At 38.2% G+C, this 24,595-nt stretch overlaps 1 protein-coding gene across 5 annotated transcripts in view; it reads right to left on the bottom strand.

Annotated features, from left to right (window-relative positions):
* The window catches only part of UTRN (utrophin), a 392,954-nt gene that overhangs the window by 246,747 nt on the left and 121,612 nt on the right, over window positions 1-24,595 (bottom strand). For all 5 annotated transcript variants that reach the window (XM_030021907.2, XM_030021906.2, XM_041125129.1 and 2 more), the window contains 16 exons: window positions 24,367-24,546; window positions 23,559-23,693; window positions 22,900-23,049; window positions 21,369-21,530; window positions 20,852-20,980; window positions 20,202-20,375; window positions 19,441-19,596; window positions 17,716-17,886; window positions 15,664-15,843; window positions 12,968-13,096; window positions 12,668-12,838; window positions 11,950-12,099; window positions 10,530-10,667; window positions 9,576-9,728; window positions 4,320-4,511; window positions 2,322-2,494 (listed from right to left, as the gene is read on the bottom strand). In XM_030021907.2, the coding sequence (XP_029877767.1) occupies window positions 2,322-2,494; window positions 4,320-4,511; window positions 9,576-9,728; window positions 10,530-10,667; window positions 11,950-12,099; window positions 12,668-12,838; window positions 12,968-13,096; window positions 15,664-15,843; window positions 17,716-17,886; window positions 19,441-19,596; window positions 20,202-20,375; window positions 20,852-20,980; window positions 21,369-21,530; window positions 22,900-23,049; window positions 23,559-23,693; window positions 24,367-24,546 (2,543 nt within the window). The remainder of the gene's footprint in view (window positions 1-2,321; window positions 2,495-4,319; window positions 4,512-9,575; window positions 9,729-10,529; window positions 10,668-11,949; window positions 12,100-12,667; window positions 12,839-12,967; window positions 13,097-15,663; window positions 15,844-17,715; window positions 17,887-19,440; window positions 19,597-20,201; window positions 20,376-20,851; window positions 20,981-21,368; window positions 21,531-22,899; window positions 23,050-23,558; window positions 23,694-24,366; window positions 24,547-24,595) is intronic.

The following is a 24,595-nucleotide window of genomic DNA, read 5'->3' as shown; positions in this document are numbered from 1 at the left end:
ACAGCTCAACAAAGCATTAAGCCCATACATACACACACATTTTACTTTACACATATGTTCAAGTCAAACTGAAGTCAAGTGGATTTAGCTGGACACTTAGAAGCTTTGCTAAGAACAGTTTAATTCAACTTTTGCTTGGCTACATCAGAGCTTTTATCAAAGGTTTAACTACTTAGCTGGCACTTAATCACAAAATCATTACTACCTCTGAAAACTAAATCAATCTTTTGCCACAGACTTCAGATGCTGTTTCTCCTAATTCTGTCAAAATCTCCAGCCACTCCAAAAATAGAAAAAAGCCAAATACTATTAAGGAGATAGAGTCTTTTAGCCTTCTTGCTTATACTTCCGGTAACACTACGAAAAGCAAGAATAAACTTGGTTAAAGATTCTTCTTAGTAACAGAAAGGGTATAAAAATACTAATGCCAAAATGCAGCATTTTAATATTGATACTAATATTGTCTTCATTAATCAATGTATTATATTCTATTAAAATTGCAGCACTTAGTATATTCAGGAAGCTACATACTATTTAGTGTAAATTGCTAGTCCAGTAGTCCCTTTTGTATGAAAATCATGCCCAATATTGTTGTCATTAAGATGCAGAGCTTTACAAACTTCATGAAGTTCAAGATTAATTTGTATTCAGTGAACCAGCTGAGGAGGTAATCCATTGCATTTTGCCAGCTAATCGTAAACATTGAACTTGCACTTTGATACACTTATCTTTTTCAATGGGAAGACTAGGTTTCTGGTTAACCCTGGCTACCCAATGAAATCAAATTTAAGTAGCAAATGAAATTGTACTCATACTTACAAAAGGATATATTAGTTAAAGCTTTCCAATTAAGTTACTGGGGGGGGAGGGGGGGTGCATAACAAACTTAGTGTGTGTCATACCTATGACGACAACAAAATAGCTGCAGGCATATAAATACAGATGGGCACCAGATTCTGGAGCGGTTGTCTCCAAATACAGCAAGTGACCACAGGCAGCCAGCAAGAGCGCAGGAAGTGGTACCTAGCTGGCACCACCATTTGTTTTCAAATTAAAAAACAGTGAAACAACAGTGCCTGCTGAGTTACTAGAAATCTTAATGCTTCACTGATCCAGTGGCCTAGAATTTCCGGAAGTCTCTGCTTAGACAATACCACCAACTGATTTTTATATTCCTACACATACACCAGTGCTCTGAGGAAGAGCTGAAAACACCAGCTTATGTAATACACTCTCTTCCTAAAAACATCTCTTCAAAAACACTAACAAATGTATTTGATATCAGATGATTTCTGGTGCTACAAAGCAAGTGAACATGGCTAGACATTACTTTATGCTCTACAGAACTTCTGCATTAACCATTACCTTTTATCACCATTGAAAAGTAAATACTGTAAAGGCTAATTAACTACAGTATGAGCCTTTGCATTTAATTTCAAGTTTCATAAAATCATTTTCAGCCATTAAGGTTTTTTTGCTCAGCAGCAATCTCAATGTTGGCTGCTGTTTGCAGTGCAAGTACCTTCAGGTTAGTGGTAACTTCCTGAACACGTACTTTCATACTTTTACAAACTCCCAACGCAAAATGCTGTTCTGACACACTTTTCCAACTTTGACTAAGTGGTATTGAGTTTGTTTATAAACATTTAAAGTTGATTCAGATAATAAGGCATTTATCAGCTTAGAGTATCTTCTGTGAGGGGGAGGGAGAAATCAAAGCTTAGTTTAACTTCCCCCCCCCCCCCCCCCCTACTTTTTTGGCATAAGTGAAATTTTAGCTGTTTGATATTTGTGGAAAGGAAATAGGAAATACATTTTTCTTAAGCACTGATTTCAATATTCTCTTGCTCTCTCAACCACAAAATTTTCGAATATGGTCATCTTCATCTTCAATTATTTACAACAAATATTGGCAACTATCATACGTGCTGTATTTTAAGGACCCCCATCCTTTCAAACTCCTTCCCTCCTTTAAAAGCAGCCTTGAATTCTCTGTTAAAAGATGTCTTACTCAACATTTTTCTTCCTGAGCTTTGCTTTGCAATACCTTTTCAAAACAAAAATTTTATGTTTTATAAACAAAATATTCTGGTTTATAAACTAAAAACAATCAACTTCATAAAAGCACCCAAACTACAATTTGCACATTAACTGTTTCAACATTCAATAATTCTGGCAATTATTGTGTAATACTAACATATTAAAGCTGATCACTGCCAAACTGTTTATCTTCATCATTAGGGTACATTTGTAAAACACTTATATTCAAGTATGTAAAATATTTATCACGTAGTCACAGAAACCAAACATCCTTGACTTACCACTTACGATCATTGTACATTCTATTAATTCTGTCCCATTCCGCATTCAGCTGGGTTAGTGCATCTCCTATTATTATCGCCTCAGGTCCAGATGCTTCTAATATAACATCAGGCTGTTTCTCATGTATGACTGCAATTTGATCCCCAAGTTTATCCAAAATATCTTTTATGTTCTGCAAGCACAGTAGTGACACAAGCCATTAGTAAAGTCAACAACAGTAGAAAATAAAACTAAAGACCAAAAAGTAATCTCTTCAAAACACCGTTCCAAAAAAATCAGTATCTACAAGAAGACCATGACCATCAGCAGTTTACGGATTAAATCGATTTTAGCAACTGAACTGAATAGTCCATCACACCTTTTTAAGCATGTGTCCTCCTCCTTTTTATGAAGAGGATGAAATATTTTACATATCCAATCCGTTCCTGAGGTAAAGGGGCACACCATGCTTCTCAAAACAGCAGTACCTTCATTATTAAACAAATATGCCCCTTTGTCATGAAGACACTGTACATATTCCTTCCTCATGTAAAAAAAGAGCCACAAAACATGACTTTATTATGCTTCATGTAACCTCCATTTGCACAGAACTGCAAAAGCATAAGCTACATCAAAGTTTTAGATTTAAGTGACAAAGTTAAAGCAATCTATTTCAAATATCATTGAACTATGATGTGAAAGTACCTTTAAACCAGATGCTGTTGTAAGACTGCCTTGGTATTCAGAGGACAAACAGTCCATGCAAACAGTGGAATTTACTTATCTTTTTGAATTTAAAACAGTAACACTTCTAAAAATTCTATGCTCTGCTATTTGTTTTTTTCTGAAAACATCCTTAGAATATATCAAAATTTCAAAATCAGACAAGAAACCTGCACCAAAATGAAGTATTTTAAACCCATCTTAACATAAACACTCCTAATTGTACTTAAGGGAGCACAGAAGCACAGTAAACAGGGACAAGACAACCTCACCAAAACAGAAGAGTCACCCACTTTGTCAAAGGTTGGCATCATTCCCCTATTTGCTTTTGAAAACTATGCCAAAAAATGAAAGCATGTACACAGCATATAGAAAAGCAGGTCAGGAAAGTGGACTGAAATTCTGAAAAGCTTTTAAAGGGCCTGTATAACAGCTGCAGAAACAGCTGATCCAGCTCTTGACAAGAGGCAAAGCCTGACTACCTCAAATATAAGGACACACAGACCCCACTATGCTTCCCAACCTACAGAGGTACATCTACACTGCACCACACCATGTGCAATTCCGAACTCCATGGATGTTTTCTGTGGGAATCTCTGTATCGTGCTCCTTTGCATGCACAAAATTAACCAGGACTCGGACTTCTACAAACTTAACTCACATTTGACAGCAGGATTCAATATTTTCAAACATGCTTTCTTCATCCCTTTTTGAAGAAGGACAAATCCTTAACTACTTCCTCATCATCAGTCACACAGGTAAATCCACTGGCTGACAATGAGAAGTGGGAGCTTAAAGTTGAGCTCATATTGATGCTTTGCTAATCAGAACAGGTACCATTGTCTTGTGGCCTCATATATAGCTTCATACAAAAGTCAAGAATCTGCCTTTCTCCCTCTTCTCATGTGAGCAATTGATTTCACATGACACAGAGAACAGCAGCTGTTTTAAGGAGACCAAGTGGGAACATAAGGAGATTGGCTTTAGTATTTCTCTACATATTATGTAGACTACTTAATGAAAAACACAACAGTTTCTTCAACAAAAGAAGTTAAACCCTTCTCCTCCAACCTCCCACCCAGCTTCCACACTGCTCCACTTTGTATCCAGATTCTGCGTAGAAAGAAAAATTAGCCACAAAACTGTCTCATTATTAAATTCTCAGTGCATATTGATCCAGTATATACTGAGCAAAAATACAAATAGAGCTATACAGTCGCTAAGGTGGTCTTTTATCTTGTCCTATTCCCTTCTCCCCTTCTTCCCTCTGAATATATTGCTTAGACATGCAGTACCTTCAGCGCATCCTCCTGAGTTGAAAAATCCTCATAGATGCCAGTATTTAGCTCCGGTGCATTCAGCAGCAGTTCAACATCAGCCATGGCCAGCAAGACTTTGTTGATTTCAACCAAGTATTCAGCCGAAAAAGGCAAGGTCCTAACCCCTGTGGCAAAGTGGCCTTTTAACCTCTGCTGGACAGGGATTGCCTAAAAACATGAGAGTTCATTTCATGTTTCAAAGAACAAGCAATTTTATGAAAAAATCCTAGATCAGTAGACTATATTCAGAATAAGTACTATTCTACATTAAAAGACAAAACAAAGGCCTTTCTAGGAAAGTTACACAAATTCAGAAAGCTGCAAGTCCTGCAGAGAGCTATTTCTATATTTATTTTTAAAAGTCAGAAAACAGTCAATATCATGCTTCACAATGACCCCGTATTATTCTTTGTTAAAACCCTGGGGAGTGGGGAAGGGCACTGCTGTTTCTCTCACCTTAATCCTTACCATTTCCAGAAATTACACTTCTTGATCAAGCCTGTATCTAGTTGTGATTACAACCCAGTGTCTGCTTCCTTCATCATCAAGGACTCCCAGAAGTTACTAATTCACTGAAGCAGACTTTTTTTTCCCCACTCCACATTCTTTTCAATAAGCTTCCCTACTCACATTTCCCAACCATTTTTTAAATAAATTAGCACTCCACCAGTACCACAATAGGCTTTTTGCAGCAATAAGACATACTGACTCCTCAAGAGCTTGGCAATTGTCATCTGCTCTGGCTGTAAGACCAGGCTATCTAGCCAAGTACCATGTTAGCAGATAAGAAAGCAAGAACAGTAATGGAATGCAGCTTTTTCTTGGATCCCATGTGATGGCCTGGATCTGAAGCATTAGGAAGCCAACTACAAGAAGCTATACTCTGCCTGGCAAAGGTAGCAGAGGCAGGTAAAGCAGATACTCCGAAGACTGAAAGCAGTTTTTTGCTGAAAACATTTCTTGTCCAACAGGCTTTGTTACTATCTCTGAAAACAGCCCAGTTCTTTAAAATCAGCAATGAAAAAGTAAACCTATCCTCCAAATATTGAAAAACTCGAGCAACTTCTAAGCCATCATCCTGTACTCAGTGAATCTGAGTCAAGCAAGATAGAGGCACTCAACTGTATGATTTACCAACAGCAGAGAATACACTTAAGAGTGTGAAGAATAAATGTATGTTCACAGCCATTTCAGCCAGTGAATTTTACTTTGCAATTAGTCTGGGCTGGGTGCACAAGTACAGCTGACAACCAGTAAAAAATTAAGCCCCACTAACAAAGTTGTTTGCAAACACCTGCCTGTATCTTCCTCCTCCACGTGTTTCTGAGCATTTCAAATATGTCACTCAAATTAACTGGAACCTAACATATGCAGCATGTGTAGAGAAAAAGAAAAAACGACTGCCACAGAAAAGGTATGTTCACATATTCACCATTCAAGATTTCTTCTCATGCACTGAATGCTCCTAAGGATTTTATTTGTTTTGTATTAGTTTGGGTTTTTTTCTTTTGTTTTCTAAATTAGACAATCATCCCTGTTTTGAAACTGGGGGACACAGTTGTACTTCCACAAGACCTTTACCACCAACCATGGTATGCTTTCTGTCATTCGTTGCACACCAAAGAAATAGGATGTACAGGCACGTAAGCATAAACTGAGTCTACTGAAAACAAGTATTACAAACAAGCATCATAAATTACTCAGCATTGCTTTTGATTTGGTAACACTACTGCCCAAGAAATTGACATAAAATTAAATAATTTACTTCGCATGTTTAACTACATAAACATTTTAACCAAAAGTGTTTACCCAGTCTAATCTCAGATCACCACACATTATTTACATCTCTGTAAATAAATACCCTTTTGATTAAAAGTGATCACTTTTTAATCATTCCTTGCCCCTTCTCTCTCACACTCAAAATATTTCATAGCCAGTTTTCTAGGAAAAGGTTTTCCAAAGCTAAAATCTCATGTCCATTTTATTTGTTCTTCTGGGTTAATTAATGCAGTCAGTAAGCAACGTACTTGTGAGCAATGTAGCTAATGGTTCATATTTAAGTAACCCAGAACCTTCTCTATAAAAAGCACAATAGGCAAACAAACATGTTTTCTTTATTGCAGGAATAATACTTCAAAGAGCTTTCAAGATGGTGTCCATGTTTCAGTTTATAGGAAAAACTGCACTGTGCCTACAACAGCAAATTAATTTACCATCTGCAAAATTATCATTTTCACTTCAAAACAGTTTTCTAAAACCTGGAAAAAACCTCTCAGGAATTTTAGTCAACTAATTACCTCTGCAATTTAAGATTTAATTTTCCCTTTCCCTCATTCCGAGCCAAGTCAGAATAGAGCAATTTAAATAAATACTAAAGCAAGGTTAGAGAAGAAGGAAATCAAGGAGATACAAACTTCCGATGCAGACACTTCTAGCTAACAGAGTTGTGGCAAAACAAGGGTTATTCAGAAGTACGTGCTACGCAGAAGGGTTACCAATATTTCAGAGACACTTAACTCCATAATCCCTAGCAGCATACATGATGAGGAATATTTATGATCTAGCCACTTCCAGTAAATCAATATATAGATATATATAACCTTCAAGCACCATAAGTAAGTCCTCTCCTCCACACTCATTTACAAAAACATAAATAATGTATTACATAAAACCTTAATTGGAGTCTACTCCCCAGTTTGGCAGCTGATATCTTTCTTTGCCTACCTGTTTGTTCATTTCAAATACTAGTTTCTCTTCCTCTGCTCACTGCACCTTCCTTATATTAGGGTGAGGGGTTGAGCCAGCTGCACACCAGTGGGTCAAGAATTCATTTAGTTCTTCTCAGTCCTGAGCTGCGATGACCAAAAAGCACTGCAATTTGCTATTTAGTAGTCTGGGGGCCCTATGGATACATCCAGCATTTCCCTTTCCCCACCTGCATCAGACATCCCTACTGACTAAAGAAGGGGGAGGGAGAATGTTCACGCACTGAATAGATGGTAAAAATTGGGGAGGGGCAGTTTCTGTTGAAGAATTTAGCATTAGGGTCCCCCCTGGTGCTGAGAGTAAGTCAAGTCTGGTGGCTCCAAGAAAATTCTAGAGCAACTGTGCTCACCTAAAATGATGATATTTGGGAACACTATTTCTCCCTTTAGAAATGGTATGGTCCCATATCATTTTTGGTGTTCAAGCTCAATTAGTAAAGCAGGTGAAACAACAAGCCATAAAAGTAAAGTAAGGTCACTTGAGACAGTCTGACTTACCACTCAAATATCAGAAAGTTAGAAGCACAGGCACGTGAAGCAAAAGCAGCAGTTCCCAAGTTTCACAGCAGTAATGAAAACTGCTGTGGTTCCTTTCTGAAAGCCTAGCTGACTCAGCCAGACTAGAAATTACATCTGGAAGTATAAGGATGTTTTTACACAACTTAACTAATTCTGAGCAAAGATAACATTTCTCCATCAACAGTCTATTCTAATTACTATGGTAATCTACATTTATATGATATTCTGCATTCAGCACGCAGATACCAAGATGCAGTAATCCAGGAATGGATCCAGTAGTGCCAGGGATTAGCTGCAGTATATCCCTAAAGAAGAGGGCTTTATAGGAGGTAAAGGATCTTAGAGAAGATCAGTCAACCTGCAGCAAGACCAACAGTGACAAGGAAGACCAGTCTGTAGCACAACTGGACTGCTCCCACTAGCAAAGAACCATCCAGGTGCAACTTCTTCCCTTTGCAATCTGGTAATTGATTCACTCAAAGCAGCTGATGGTCAAACAGAAAAACTGAATGTTGTTTTACTTTAAATGTGTTTGGATCCCCATTTCCTTCAAACAAATTCCCTGGCATCAGTCAGGTCCCAAGGAGCTCATGTGCAGGTATGACAGTACACCAGGAGTGACCGCTAGGGACCCAACAGAGCGGTCAAATGTCAGACAGTTAAACAGATCCTGGGACCATCTTTGCTGCCCAGCTCTGCATGGGAGGCTTATAGTTTGAAAGAGTCTCTCTAAAGAGAAGCAGATTTAAAAGATTTACTTTCCTAGCGGATACTGAATAGCCTGCTTGACCAAGGAGAGCAGACCGTCTGTCATAGGTCTACAGCTATCACAGGCAACTGAAGCCACATTGCACTACAGCTGTGAATGAAGAGTACCACATTACGATTTTGTGGTGTGAGTCTCACAGGGAACCAGAGCATTTTACTCCCGCCTCCAAGTTAATTGGTGCTGGGTTAAAAAGTTACAGAGCAGTCAAAAAGAGACTGATTGGTTTTAATTATGAAGCTTCATACACAGAAACTGAAAAGTACTTGACAGATTGCCTAGCCCCCAAGCTTGTCCAAGAAATTACTTACTGCTTCACAACATTCTTCACTGTTATTGCCTAAAATATTAATGTAATCACCATGCAGCCAAAGTGTTTTGAAGGATGAAAAGGAGACATAAAATTTAAAAAACAACAACAACAACAAAAAAACTGAACCACACACCCGCAAAACCACCAAACCACAACAAAAAAAAACAACCCACTGAAAGTATCTGTACCCTCAACAATTAAGACATACAGCTTTCTGGGCAGCAAGTTCTATCAGACCCTGACATCCTATTAAATCAGTTGTGCAACTGTTTGTCAAGACACACACACACACATTATCATACATAACTCTTCTCATCAGAAATACTTCAACCTTTGTCATTTTTTTTAATCTTCATTGTGCACAGTAATATCAATCACATGAGGGTAGTTAACACTGCCTAAACACTTGAGACAGTAAAAGGCAGCATCAGAGTAGTTACAATATCCGGACTACAGGATGCAGAGGCACTAAGTTTAAGCCTCAAATGAGGCTTTTATCATACCTGCACCAAACAGACATTGAATCATGCTGTTTGAGTCAGGGTATCAAAAAGAGCTAAGCATAATCCCCATGAGCAAGACTGGCAAGAGAAACTGTCCTGATTCAACCACACAGGTCAGATCACCCTCTAAGACTTGGGCCTGATGGCTGGGATATTTTGGACCTATGATGACAATGTAGAAGTGCCAAACTAGTATATGCAGATAATTTCCTAATGAAAAATGAATGCTGTCATTTTGAAAACACTTCTTTCCAAGCAGGTATCAAAAGAACAGCCATAAAAACCTAATATATGAATCTCTAAAGCTCATACATAGCATTCACTCTGTTTGCTCTAAGGAAAAAAAAAAGAGAGAGTCTCATTTACCTGTAGTTTTTGTTCATCTTCCACACCTTGCAGCCCTGACAGACGGTGCTCAGCCTCATCCAGCCACCTCATTAGACTGTCATGTTCTTTCTTATACTGGGAAAACACTGGAGAGAGTTCCACCACCTGCCTCCTTTGAAATGACCTGCACTCCTACAATCCAGTGTATTAGGAAAATATGGTGTAAGAGGGAGGTAGTGAACAGAATAGGTCTTATTTATTTGAAAAACAAAAATACTTGAGGGATACATTTGAAGAAGCAAATTTCAAAATACGCAACAGTAGCCATTTATTTTTTTCAAAATAACTATATCCTATTTATCTGCACAGACATGTAATCAAAGCCAGCCTGAGGATCTTACCCCGCCTTTGAGCTACACCTCACCTTACCAACTCTAATATGATTCAAACAAGTGAGCTAAAAGGAGTATAAGAATACAGATCCCCTTTGTTCTACACAAAAACATTTTTAATATGGCACGTGTATGAAAGCACCGCAACATACTAGAGTCTACAACTGCTGATAACACCCTCTATAGGAAGCAAGAGGAATTCAGGAGCAGACTCATTCACACAAAGCTCTTCAGCTGAGAACTCAATTAATATGGTTGTGTACATGTGTCTATGTAGTCACTCTTCACACAGCATGGTGGTGGAGACAAACCTCTGCTGGAGGGCCAGCAAAGACAAGTGAAGCAAATGCCCAGCTGTCCGCACCCATCTGTGTAAATATATACAAGGTGACCCTCTGTGAAGCTGTCAAAACGACATTAAAAATCAAAACCATTCCCCCAAAACTTTGGAATGACAAAATTTGTCGTCAGACTGTGTGTACACACATTTAACTCTTCCCCAGAGAACCTTATACACTAAAAAAAAAACAGGTTGTAAGTGGGATACCAAAGGGAAGACTGCGTAAGTGATCTTTAACTATAGTAACTATCATAATCATACCTGCACACTGTTGTACTTTTTCTGCAGAAGCAACAGCTGTATGCGGATCTTCTCTCTCTTATGGTCCTCCATAGGCTGCTGTAACAACTGCCCTCCTCTCTGTAAAACTTCCTCAATCTGAGCTCTTTCTTGATCCAGCTAAAATTACACAAGTCTGTATTACCTACTGAAAGCTCAGCTATGGTTTCCAAAATGAATTTATTACCTGCTCAGATATTAACAGTAATGGTACCAAGCTGTTGTTTTATTATCCAAATGCAAGCCAAACAAATTCAAGCAGAGATTCTCCTTCACAGCTACAAAATCCTAAAATCCAACTTAGTCGTTCCATAAACTTCATAAAGAGATGCCCTGCAGGAAGCTCACTCGATGAGCCAGCAGTAGGCAGCCACAGCAAGAGGGTGCTATGACTTCAGCTGCATTTCTATTCTAAACATTCCTTGACAATAATAAGGAAGCTCAGAGCAGAATGGTAAGAAAATGAAAACGTAATAAATATAAAAACAGCACAAAAGGAATCATATGTTCTATAACAACAGGTCTTTCCATAGAGATCTTTTAAAAATTGTTTTCTCTAGTATACATGCCATTTTGCATGGACTTATATTCAGCTTTCCAGCTCAGTTTATAATATTTCATGCGCTTAAAAGGAAGGCAGATAGGGTGGCCTAGCAGGACTTCACCCAATTTTATAGCCAACAAGGCTATTGTGAACAAGATGCAAACAAAAGTACGACAGTTTTATACAGGTGAATAGCAGAGCCTAGATAAGAATCTAGAAAAAGATACATTTTGTTCCAAGTTCTTATTTGGACTTGCTATGAGCCATATTACAACACTCATTTGCACCTCATCTCACAAGCATCCACTGACCTGGCCTATACACTGTGATTCAATATATCCTACTAGTTTAAAGTTAAAGTGAAAAAAATATCTACCCAATACAATAGAGGCCCAAAATTGCCAAAAACATAGTAAGTGTCTCAGCCGCGTTAAGTAATCATTTCAACATAAGTTCATATGAACATAAGTTCAGTTAGATAGGAATGAAGACAAAAAAAAGTTTTGCACCCCATTACTTTTACAGGAAGGATTCCTTATAAACAGCTACCTTGAGTAGAAGAGAGAAGACAAATGAAAATCAAAGTTCACTACCTAAATTATATAAAACCATGATGAAAATACAGACTGATGTATGACTAGTTACTCTCAATGCACCAGCCAAGAGGCAGCAGCTATAGGAAAAATATGGGAAACCCATGCAGTGTTTCCAACAACCTAGTAATTCCCTTCCTTTTCTGCTCCTGTCTTAAAGAAATTTTCTCAGAAGAATTCCGCCTTGAAGTCTGGAGGAATGTAACACGTGGACAAAATAGAAACAGAGTTAGTCAGTTATTTAATTCTTCCATCGCTCACAAACCTTTTCATCTTCCCCACTCATCTCCAGATGCTTTTCCACAACTTTTAACATATTCTGTATGTCACTTTCAAATTTTTCCAGGTCTGGAACAGCTACTCCGACTTCACGGGGCTCTGACATGACAGGAAGTCGTTCTTGTCCAACAAGCATCTGCAAAGCAAAATAAAACTTTGTTCAAGCTGAAAATTTAGTCTGAACTGTCACACGCAGTTTAATGACTTAAACCAATTCTCCATGAACAGGCATACCAGTTTGTAGGACCATCAGATATCAGCAGAAAAAAAAATTGCAAGAGTTGTTTGATCTAACACTGAGAATTAGCTTGGACACAGTGTTGATAGGTAGTACCAAGATTCAACCTTCAATCTGAGCATTTTGGTCTCAAAACAAACAAAAAACCTCCAGTCACATTAGCTTATGATGTTGTTCTGTAGTTCATATAAATATGTACTACAATTACTATGTTTTTCTGAATCCTTATAACACAGAATTTTGTCAATTTTCCTTTGCAACTCAAATCATCACATGCTACTCAGATAAAAAAGCAGTTGGTCTAAAATCAAGTCTGTCCATTTTTCACATATAAATATCTACACTTAAATGAGAATCAAAAGCAGCAAAGTGGTGTTCTAACACATAAAGATCTATCCCCTAAAGCTATTTGCCATCATTTTGGCACAGACCCCCTAAGCATGTTTTAGGGCTCGCTCATCCTCACCTTGGCACTTTTGATGTGCTGAGAGACCTTCTCAAAGTTACGGTTCAGTTCTGCCAGTTTGGGTTCAACAAGTTCACGGCATGAAACCCCCCGACCATTCATTAGGATGATAGCCTGATCACGCACATTATCCACTCGAAGACTAACATCATCTAATTCAGATGTTAAGCGCTAAGAAGTAAAAGAAAATGCAAATAGTTACCCTAGAAAAGGAAAAAATATTACAAAAAAACAGGCAGCAAACCTGACTTGACTTCATTTAGAATCCAGAAGTGGTTACTTGACAGCAACATTTCCTACCTTCACAGTTTCCTCCTTTTTGCTTGCTGACTTTTTCTCAATCTCATCCAGCAAGGCTTCAGCCTGATACAACCAAGTACTTATGTGGGCAACATTTTCATCAAAAATTTCCAGCTGGCTCTGATGATTCTGGAAAAAGATGGGGGGGGGGGGGGGGGGAGGAAGTATCAATGTGAGAAACTTAAAGAAAATCCACAAAAAAAAACTAACACAAGAACCAAACACACCCCCACAAAAAAAACACACACCAAAAAAAACCAAACCCTGCCAAAACCACCATTATGAGTAAAAAGGAAATCAATGGAATAAAGTGTTATGGATACACCTTGAAAGGAACACTAAAAATTAGATTGTACCTTTCACCTTCAGTCAGTATTTACAAGAATTCAATTTTCATTCTAGACCCTTCAATATTATTGTTCCTAATTCATAGAAAGGGAAACAGAAATAGCTGAGGTGGTTCATCCAACTAAATAAAGACAACGTATTACAACATTACAGCCAGACCACAACATCTCAGTCGACCAAAAAAACCCACAATTTTTTCAGTTATCACTAGCAGATTAAACAGTACGCATTATGTGTGGTTGTTGTTGGGATTTTATTTTAATTGAAAGGAGATTACATCAAAACCTACAAATTATAATAGTCAAGTTTTTATATTTTACTGATTACATTAAAATATTTCTTCCTCTTAAGAAAAGTCACCACATTGTAGACATGTTAATTAGGTCTGCTTTCATATGCAGTCAGAAATGGTAACATTAGCTGCCACAGACAGAAACAACAGTGTGACAAAACAAAGCTATGGGATTCAGAGAAGTACCATCCTGCTTAAGCACAGAGCTTCTTACCCAAAGAAAAAGGGTAGCTAAGCTTTGATCTTTTAAACTAGCATAACAAAGGGAGGGGAAGAAAGAGAGAGAAGGCCTATGATTGCTCTCTGTATCAACATCAAGAAACTTGTATCTTCACCTAGCAAAAGAACAATTTAACCTAACAAAGTCAGCAGAAGGACAATATTCACCACCAGACATGAACATTTGAAGGTTTTTAGTTGTGGATCATCCTTACAGCATTTATAAATAAGGGTAAACTACCTGACTACTCCTAACATGGACATCATTGGATTATGAAACAAACAGTACAACCTGCAACAGGCACTGGAGAGGATGCACAGGGCTCACCATCTAGGTATACACCAAAGTTTCCACAATTTCAGCTCGTATCAGGGGCTTCTGAAGGTGGATTGTCATAACTAGCTGAACAGCACACAAATACCTTAGCTATCTGGAAACATCAGTCTGATAGTGGCATCAGCTGTAGACTGTTTCATGTCCATTTAGCAAAACTTGCAGCTTTAGACTGTTTAATATGCTTAGTCTTCCATTTACTCAGCCAAACAGACACCGTTGGCCTCAACTCTGAGTTGGCATACTCTTAAACACTTGCAGTTATGGGCTGTCCGACAGAGCAATAGGCTGACAGAAAGTCCCAAGTGCTTTGCTGTACACCACTAGGAAGTTATCAATTGTCCATTAAACAGCCATCATCTGGGTCTCGAGGAAATCTATCGACACAAAAATGCTCTGTTCATGCTGGAGCTGGCACAGAGGTTTCTTTCAGGCTGAATAAAGAGCAGCACACACAGCAGCCTCATGGAAACCAATCCTTTTGGGCTAGTTCCTTTTGTTTTCTACTTAGCTTTCCATTAGCTTATAGAAAGTTACATAGAAAACACAAGATCCAGCTTCTGGGCTGTAATTAACCTGTTATGAAACAAACAACACTTCCATAAACTGGTGAGGTTTTTTCCCTCTCATTTTAATCTGGCAGAATCAGCTACCAATTAATGAGTAAACCCACTAGCAGTTTTATGAATACTTGTATGCCCTATAACCCACTCAGTCTATGTGCGATGGTAGATACCCCCTTTGAGGATAGTTTGGAAAGTTACTTTTATGCACTAGGGTCAAGAATTGTATTAAGAGCTAAATAACAAGTGGACACAAAAGGCTAGCACTGTTGGTGTAGCAAAAGAGAAAGTGATAAAACATTAACAGAGAAGAGGTATAAGGAGATAAATTTTTAAATAAGGACAAAAAATTAAAAAAGTAATGTGATGGCACATAAAAGGGTGGGAGAAAGGAAAAATAAAGAGATTAAAACAACAGATGTGTGAAAGATGTTCACTAAGTGTGTGCTGGATTTTCTATAGAAGAGAAGAATTACACCACAAAGTCTAGGCAGAATAAGAACCCAGAAAAGACTCCTAGCACTGAAGTCAGGAGAAAGAGAAAGGCAAAAGGAAAAAAGTTAAACCTAGTTTTATTCTCTACAACTAAGCAGGTTATTCCTACGAGGTCAAGTTAACTGTCTGCCTGGGATATTTACGTAGTTTCCTCACTCTCACATCCCGATTCTGCATTTTCATCTCCTACCCACTAAGCAATAGCCACCACTACAAAGCACGTGGCACCAATGCCTATCAGCACATCTAAAACACTTGCCCACCTTCCTCATTGCATATAACCTCATGACTTGCCTCTCCATCTGCAGAGTAACCAGATAGCCATTCTACATTTCTTTTAAGTCCATGAGGCACCATGGAAGCTTCACATCACAAGTGAAAACTGCAACTGCTCCAAGGGTGTGGAGGGAGAACCACCCTGAATATTTCTCACAGTGCAACTTACCAACAAAGTGTCACACCAGTCCTCGGTCCAGGTCCGAACTCTGCTCCAGCCAGCATTAAGGACACACAGTTTCTCCTCCAGGGAAGTCTCACTCCCTTCCACCAGAGCCTGGAGCGCGGTACAGCTTTCCGTGATGCTCTTCAAATCAGCTTTCCTCCTCTCCAGTTCTCTCAGCACATTCTGAAACAAGAGGAGCCATTAACACTGCACACTGCTCCCAATCACAAGGACAAGGGAGCAATTTTCACCTCCACAGGAAACAAATAGTATCATAGATGATCTTCACTTGAGGAAAAAACCAAACCAAGTAGAATCACCTTCTGTTTATACTCACCCTCTGTAGATAGTGATCTCTTTTTTTGAGAGAGACAGAGAGCACAATGCATATAAGTAATAACTTAGCTTGAGAACTTTTTGTTTTGTAGTTTTATAATGTAATCACAATTCCTTTTCATTATGTAGGTAAAGCAAATGCATCGCATCACATTTTAGGTCCAATTTTAAAAGGTTCTTTTCTGCATTGTCAAGCACCACAGACAACACAATTTTCAAGAGACACTTTGGATTTCTCTGTATCTTTTCCTATTAAAGTACTTTTACACTTGGCAACAATAAGAAAAGTGGTAGGCCAAGGCCGAATGTTTTTTTGAGAATGACCAACAGTAATTACTGCCTACGTTCAATTCAGTTGCTACATGCTACAGAAGCCCTATTGTTATATTACCTAGGTATATGTAAATATATGTAAATATATGTATGTAAATATATGTATCTTTAGCTCTAATATTTTTTCCAAGTAATTTCTGCTTTTAAATAGGTTTTTTTTAATTTAAAAAAAAAAATTCACGTTCTTTGAAAGAATGCATACTGACATAAAATTAAGTAATGTTATCTCTTGAATATCAGTATATGGTTTCCATGTGGAAAATAGTATCTCTTGCCATACAAGATCACCAATTATTACTGATAACATCTGGCTATTCAGAAAGTTCTTTCAAGTCAGTGTACAGCGCGTGGAAGAATGCAGTTAACCACAACTTGTGTCTGGAGCTCCTTGAACATCTTATCTGTGAAGTAAATAATTTATTATCATAATTTATTATCTTAGGGACAGAAACAAATACTCAAGTTACTACATTTTAAAATTGCTTCTAGAAAACTTCAAGACATGAAGGACAACTTTGCATGCAACATAAAGCGCTTGTCCTGGTAGTGCAGCATAAAAGTCCATGAACTATTTGCATTGTTTGGAAAGACATCTTAGGGATACTGCCACAGCAGAAGTGTAGTGCTAATAATTGCTAACCCTGAGTGAAATGGGTGAGAACAGGTTATAATTATATGTTTTTGTAATTCTGTAAGCTTTCAAGTTTTAAGATTGTACACAGACCTATTCCAAAAGTAAAAGGTGACAGAAAACGACTGGAAAGATCAGTATTGCTGAACTGTATCAGCTAACACTCGTGAGCTCCAACTACTACATATACAAGTTTCTACAGTGTGAGAAAATAGGTACTGTGCTTCAGAAATAATTATAACACACACACATGCTTCCATGAAAAGTTCCCATTTATAGATGAAAGAAAATAAGGAATTACAGGAACTTTTTGTTTTGCAAAGTCACAATTCTGAAGACAAAGCTGTTTCAATGAAAATTACAAACTCAATTTTTCATTAAAAATGTCAATGAACTTTCAAGTTTGCTCTACTGGTAAAATATTTGACCCAGCCTAAAATTGTATTTGCTGATAATTAAGAATATTATATTTATGACTGTGTTAGAGATAGAGCAAGTCACTTAAATACCTATTAATACCAAATACGTAGTAATATCTTTAATATTTGACTGGCCATTTAAGTTTGAGGCAAGATGCCCGAGATGAAACAGATAAGACTCAGTAAGGTACTGAATATGATCTACTGAATCTACTAAAATTTCCATGATGTAAGAGATTTTGGAACAAGTTACAGGGATTTAAATTCACAGACACTTGTACATAGTATTGCCATAACGTTAAAAATTTATTCTACAGATATTTAGAGCATGCTTACTTTGGCCCAGGCAATTTCTGAATCTAGATCAGAAAGCAAGCTCTCTGAAGCAGACTTCTGCACGAGCTCAGCCTCAGTGGTAGCTAGCCACTCTGACAAAGAGGCAGCCTCTTTCCTCATTTTGCGTGCCAGCTGGGATGCTCTTTCGAGGTCTTGTTTTCCTTCCGTCACCTACAAAAAAAAAAGAAAAAAAGAAAACAAAACTAGATTTTAAAAGACAGAAAAAATGAAAGTGCTAACCAGCTAAAATATCCACGCAAATATATAAAATCCTTGCATCTTAAGACTGTCTTGCATTAGGGAAGGATCCTGAAAAGAAAAATCTTTTATAAACATCTGCATCTTACTATACAAAGCAGAATATATAAAACTAGAATAATTTTAAATTAAGATACACTTAAAGGAGACAAAGAAGCCTGCACACCAACTTATTTATAGGTAGTAATCAACAAATTGATGTTCAGACTTTTTTTATTATGATCCTTTAACTGAAACTCAAGAGGACATAGAATCCAGTCATTCACTCACACAAGTAAAATTCAGTTCTTTTTTGTATTTTGATAGACCTGCTAGCAGAAAGCTGTGAAGAAAAATTTCTGTGAAAGTCTAGTCCACGCTCGAAAACATCTCAGTAAAGTGAATATGAAATTTGATGTTTGCTGCAGTATAATCAATTCTATTTCACATTGACTACACAGTTAGTCTGGTCAAACTTAACACAGACTTGAGAGTAAATCCACCATAGCAGTCAGAATCAATTGACATTTCAAAAAATTACCCTCTGTCTCAGCTTAGTGTTTACATGTATTTATTAAAAATAATGCACTTCTCAAAGATCTCAAAAAATAAATTCGGACACAAACAAAATCATGACATTATACTGCAAATAGTTCTACCTTTCTATCCTTTCCCAGTTTCTTGTCTACATGCTTTTGGAGTTATAGATCTACAGGTTCCACTAGAATATACACCTTCGTGAATGTTCTCCACTTTACAACAATAAAATATTTCCTAGGGCCCATTTCAAGACATTCCAACAATGTAATCTGACCACTTACCCACAGCTTCATTCACAGAGCACTAAACAGGCATGAGTCTGCTTGGACTGCTGTCTTAACTTAGGTAGGAAAAGAATCCCCTACTTCCCCCCTGACCCCTAAGAGTTCAAAAATTTTTAAACACTTCACTTGGATAAATAACTATTCAATCACTAAGAAAATTACTCAAATCAATATTTAATGCAGTTCATGGGAAATACAGGTTTGCCTGCATTTTCTATTTCATACTGAGAGCAACCCTTTAAATGGATTACGGTTAGAAACCATCATGACACGTCTCAAAAAAATTTACATTGATTCAAACTTATATGACAATCTGATAGTAAATTATCTTGCAGGCTGGTTTACAGGCAAGAGAAGGTACAACAGTGCTCAAAGACTTTAACGAATAGCAGGTCAGCTGTGCCAGAATGATGAAAGCTCTGTGAACCTTCCTTTTTTCAAGGCTACCTCCCCTTCAGGAATACTCTGTGAGCACAGGGGTCTGGCACAACTACAGGATTTTACGTGTAATCTTTAATCTCTCAACTGAGTGCTCCTGGATGCAGCAACTAGCCTATACAGTATCAGCTTCAGAATCAAACTTAAAACAGCATCTGAAATCAAAACAACAAAGAACAGAATTTATATGCAGACAAATGTTCATACATACATTTGTTTTTCTTACCTGTGCCCCCAAGTCATTGTAAAGAAATTTCAATGCTGTCAGTTGTTCATCCATCCCTTTGGGATTATCTGTCTGTTGTTTCTGTACAATTTGCCTTCCTGTCTTGATGACAGTTTCAACCTCCAATTTCACCTCACTGAGGGTCTTATAGAGTTTCTAAAAACACAAATATGTATATTGGTGATCAATTTGTAGTGCAGATTTTCAGACTTTGCTTCATTTGGGGACCTGACCATCAGATTGCGCTTAAACTCTGAGCTATGGATTAAAAGCAATGTCTGCCAAGAAGACTTCAAACTCCTGATGTTCCATATTTTATTCTAGTTTTAATTTTCACCCCCTCAAAAAGAATTATCCCAAAAATTTAGCAGTGTTTACTCCATAAGATCACCACATGTGGCAAGGCTAACATTGTGATCTGTACTTGATCTTATGTATAGTATTTGAACAAAACAAATACTAAGAACCAAGCAAACTTGGCCCTGGAGTGATGCTTCTCTGTAACGTGAGCATGAGCCAGAGAAGGGAGTTTATAAAAACTCTGCTGTTCCACCACATCTGTGATCAACAATCCACTACTTTTACGTCCACATCCTCACCAGAGGTTTTTAGTTTTCAATTGTTCTGTTGGTATTTTGCAAAGAGTTATAACAGTTCCATCAGTACTTTAAGCAAAATTTCCTCAGGAGAGAGTTTAGGCAAGAAGAATCACACAAGGAAGAAACACCCCCAAGCATGAGTTAAGAACATTGCATACTTACCATGCACCTGTCTAGATGAGCTTGGATTACATCTGGGTCAGTATCCTTCACATCCAAGACATGAAGTTCTACTTTTACACCATCCAACACCCTCTTGCAATCCAACATGCGCTGCTCAAAATTGGCTGGTTTCTGGAAAAGCTGATACTTTGTAGATACTTCACGGAGTTTTCTCTGTTTTAACAAATATTATGTTAAAAGATTGTTTTAAATTAATATCCTTACTTCAAAAAAATAACGTTTAAAGCATCTCCCCCCCCCAGATTCTAACTCACCTCTCATGCCACCACAACTCAGTATACATGGCAATGCTATTTGCCAAGCCAAATTCCATCACCTATACCTAATCTGCACCTGAGGTGCAATAGAGCTATAATTCTGTATCATACACTTTCAAAATATCCATTCTGCTGAAATACATAGACCTTCTGACTTTCAGCATTTATCCCATACTTATGAAATTTAAACTTCCTTACTCAATTCATCTAGTGCTGCTTGTTTCCTAATGAAAGCATGTAAAAGCAAATACTATTTACTTCTGAGGTTCAGTTGACTGCACCAAGCAATTTACAGGCTGACAACAGCACTGTGTAACTGAAGACCAGAAGCTCTTCACATTTAAATTCTTAGTGCAACTCTCACATTTTTACCTGCAAAGCATCCAGCTGAGTTCCACCACGGGGAGACCTGCATTCAGGAGAAGCAGGAGGGAAAGAGCGAGCACTTTTCTTGAGCTCCTCTAAGGTAGATTCATGAGCTGCAATCTCAGCTTGAATTTTCTGCCATGTCATAGGAACAGGAAAAAAACATGTTACAAAATTGCCTGCAGAGAGGGGAAGAGGAACTTGCTTACCACCTACTATCCACCAGAAGTCAATCTACTCTGTAAGAGTTTAACACTACCAGGTTTATTTTAAATATCCTGGCTCTGGTGACAGCTTGCTAAACTGGAAGCCATCAAGACTGTTATTGAATACAACCTTCTTAAAACAAGAAAACAATCCAGATTACAAAAGATAAGGTGATGCTAGTTACAAAAGGTAACGTGATGCACCTAGCGCACCAGCACAGGACTGAAATGAAGCCTTCATGAATTACTAAGTCTAGGCTGAGCACTGTCATGAGGTATTTTCAAATGTTTTGTAGTGAAAAGCTATACTGGAATACCTGGGCCTCCTGGGGCATCTGAAAGGCATCTACCCTATCAGTCAGGTAAGACGTCAGCTGTCTATCCAGCTCTGCTAAGTTTTCCTGCAAGACCTGCAACATGTGGTCAGTTTCTCGCATGGTCTGAAGCTGCTGTTCCAAGGCGATCTGCCGGCTCACCGCCTGAGTGGGGCAGAAAGGTAAGAAAAGATGGAGCAATAATTCAGTATGAATTATATTAAACTTTCTCAAAACAAGGCAGGGGAGACAAAAAAATCCTATGCCAGGAGGACTGCCTAGAAGGAGCAAAAGTGAGCCCTAGAAGGCAGCAATTTGTGAAGCCTGCTGTGATTCATACCGGTAACTGACAAACAGTGGCATAGAAGGAGAGTTCTGCTGCTGGATATACAGGACACTGAACACAGGTCTCTCCTATCACCTCAGGAAGAAAGTATACTGTCAAAAACATACCAGTTTCAAAAACTAGCTATTCAGTGGAAATCAGGGACTTTGTAATACACTACAGATCAATATTGTTTGATGTGTAAACTTGCACATTTTCTTTCAAAACAATAAACTCTCTCTGTTACAGTGTGAAAACAAAGGATCACAGTTCCTTCCCTCCATTGCCTCTCCCTTCAACAGCAAAACTTCTAAGTTCATCTGAAATGTCACTACTTGCATGGGAACACAAATTCCCACACATGCACAGACCAGTGGGTGCGTACATACACACACAAGGATAGGGAAAGTTGTCAACAGCCCAGTGTGTCAGTGCTGCAGCTGCCAAAGCAGATAGTTTTTATATGTCAATAAAGTACTGCTGCAACAGGAAAAACAGTAGTGAATGCTAACTTAAATGACAGAGGATGAACTGAAATTCCCTCTATGACTACAATTCGGCAATGACAGAAAAAAACTCCCATCCTACAATTTGGCAGGGACCTGTATTACCAGGATACAGAACACAAGTTACAAATTTATGCAACCTGAAATACAGCTAGCCTTCATCCACTTACTAAATCTAGAAAAGATTATACTAACATATGAGAAGAGGAAGGGGACAACATAATAGATGGGGAACAAGAAGAATGTTTTCCTTCTGTTCCTTACTTCAGTGTGACTTCTTCCTAGCTATTTCAAAGAGTGAAAACATCACTTATGTTCCTCATTTTTTACAGTCAGTGAGCAGCTCACCAGTATTTATGGCAGTAGGAAGGGAAATTAACCTCAGTTATTGAACTGTCCCCCTTGAGACTGGAATTGCCTTTTTGTCAAAATTACCTGGAAAAATACCAGGGGGTCCCCACAGTGCAAGGGTATGCAAGTGTGCAAAACAAAACCTGACTCAAGTTGGGGGGAAGGGGGCCGAAGCATCTTGCTCTTAGGCCATTATTCCAAATTGAAAACAGCTGACAACATTGTGAAGGTCTTCCCCTCTTCTCCTGTTACTGCAGTCCTGCATCTATGAATTCAGCTATTTAACAGGAATCATTTCAGACCACTGAGCTGAAAAACCCAGTCTACTTCAACCCTGTCCCCAAATTCTTACCAAGTGACTCAATTCCTCATAGCGGGCATTGAAAGCCTCCAATTTTTCACTGATGATATCATCAAGAATCCCTCCATCAATCAGTGTCTGCCCAAGTTCCCGAATCTGGGTTCGATTATCAGCTGGATGACGCAAGACTGATTCCAGGGACTAATTAGCAGAGAAAGTTTTAAAGGTCAAGACACTGAATATTACTGCATTTTCAGACATGGAAATCTGGCTGCATGCACAGAAGTTTTACACTTCAAATGTCTTGAGAGTGTTCTAAAAGCATGAATTAATTATGGCTTAATCCATGATGGCACAAGGCAAATACAGTGGTCATTTTGCTTTAGATAATTAAACTTCACAGCATTTCTAACTTATTCGTATCATTTCATACTACAGTGCTGGAAGGAATTAATCAATTACACAGGAAAGGAGAGAGCATACAATTTTATCATGGTACCCAGTACAGCACAATCATCTATAGCAAAATTCAGTTTTTGGTGAGGGATCTTACAAATATCCATTCCAGATTCAGAGTAATATGTTCATTTAACGTGAAGAATCAGCATATTCAACACATATTTCAGTATTCTACTGAAGTGTCGAATTTACGGGTTTTTTTAAACGGAGCTATCTGAAAAGTTACCAATCCGATAGAATGACTGCAATACCTCAAGAGCATCATTGACAGCATCCAGCTTATCAGGCAGATTTTCTGTCATTTGCACCCTTTCTTCCAGATTGTTTAGCCAAGCTGTTTCTAAATCAAGATACTGAAGCAGCTCAATCCAACAGGACCACACCTCCTGAGTGAGCAACAGAAAAAAACATAAATTAGCCTAGAATGCCAGGCATAGCTCATATACCCTATGAACAGTTTAAAGAAATTACGTTTCTGAGACATTCATCTAAAACAGGCAGATGGAAAATATTCTAAAAACATGCCACAGCACAGTAAGTTCTAGACAGAAGGACCTGCAACTATAGCCACAAGATAAAAAGAAATAAGCAAAATACACATAGAAGTCTCTAAACTCATGCTAAAATTATCACTGACATCCAGATTCTTACAACGATTTAAGAAAGTAACAAAATGCATCCACTCCTCTTGTAAGATAGCACATACACAACCTACCCCAAACTATAATCAACATGTTCTAATTATCATTGTATTTCAACCTTTCATCTCTGAGAAGTTTCTTTTTGTCATTTTGAAAGACACGCAGACAGATAACAGAGCTGTAAGACAAGGTTACTTATTTGGACAAGTGCTGATTACAAAAGCAAAGTTAGATGGTGCCTCATGGATTCCAAGGATGTCATCTCAAGGGAAAGTAATCTTGGAAAGGAGCCACAGCAAAATGCGTTTATGCTAAAGCTACTGGATTCAGTGACAAAATTGGACATTTTCAGTGTCCTTCTCCATTCTTCTTGTGCCACCTGCCTCTGTTTTACTAAGCTGAGAGCTATCATTCTTACCTCCAAAGTGTGGCATTTCCCCCGGATCCGATTGCACAGTAGCTGGTAGTTCTCCAGCACAATGTTCAGCTCAGTCGCCAGGTCCTGACCGCTGGACGGCACTTTGGCAGCCAACATCTTGATGTTGTCTTTGAGAATCTTCACCCGCACCTCCTTCTGCAACACATCCTCCTTTGCTCTCTGCCCAAAGAAACATATTACACAATCAGCCCTCAATTGCCACATGGTC

The sequence above is a fragment of the Aquila chrysaetos genome, chromosome 8, assembly GCF_900496995.4.
Source record: "Aquila chrysaetos chrysaetos chromosome 8, bAquChr1.4, whole genome shotgun sequence".
Classification (NCBI taxonomy): Eukaryota; Metazoa; Chordata; class Aves; order Accipitriformes; family Accipitridae; genus Aquila; species Aquila chrysaetos.
The sequence above is the reverse complement of the archived record's forward strand: the minus strand, read 5'-3'. Positions and strand labels throughout refer to the sequence as shown.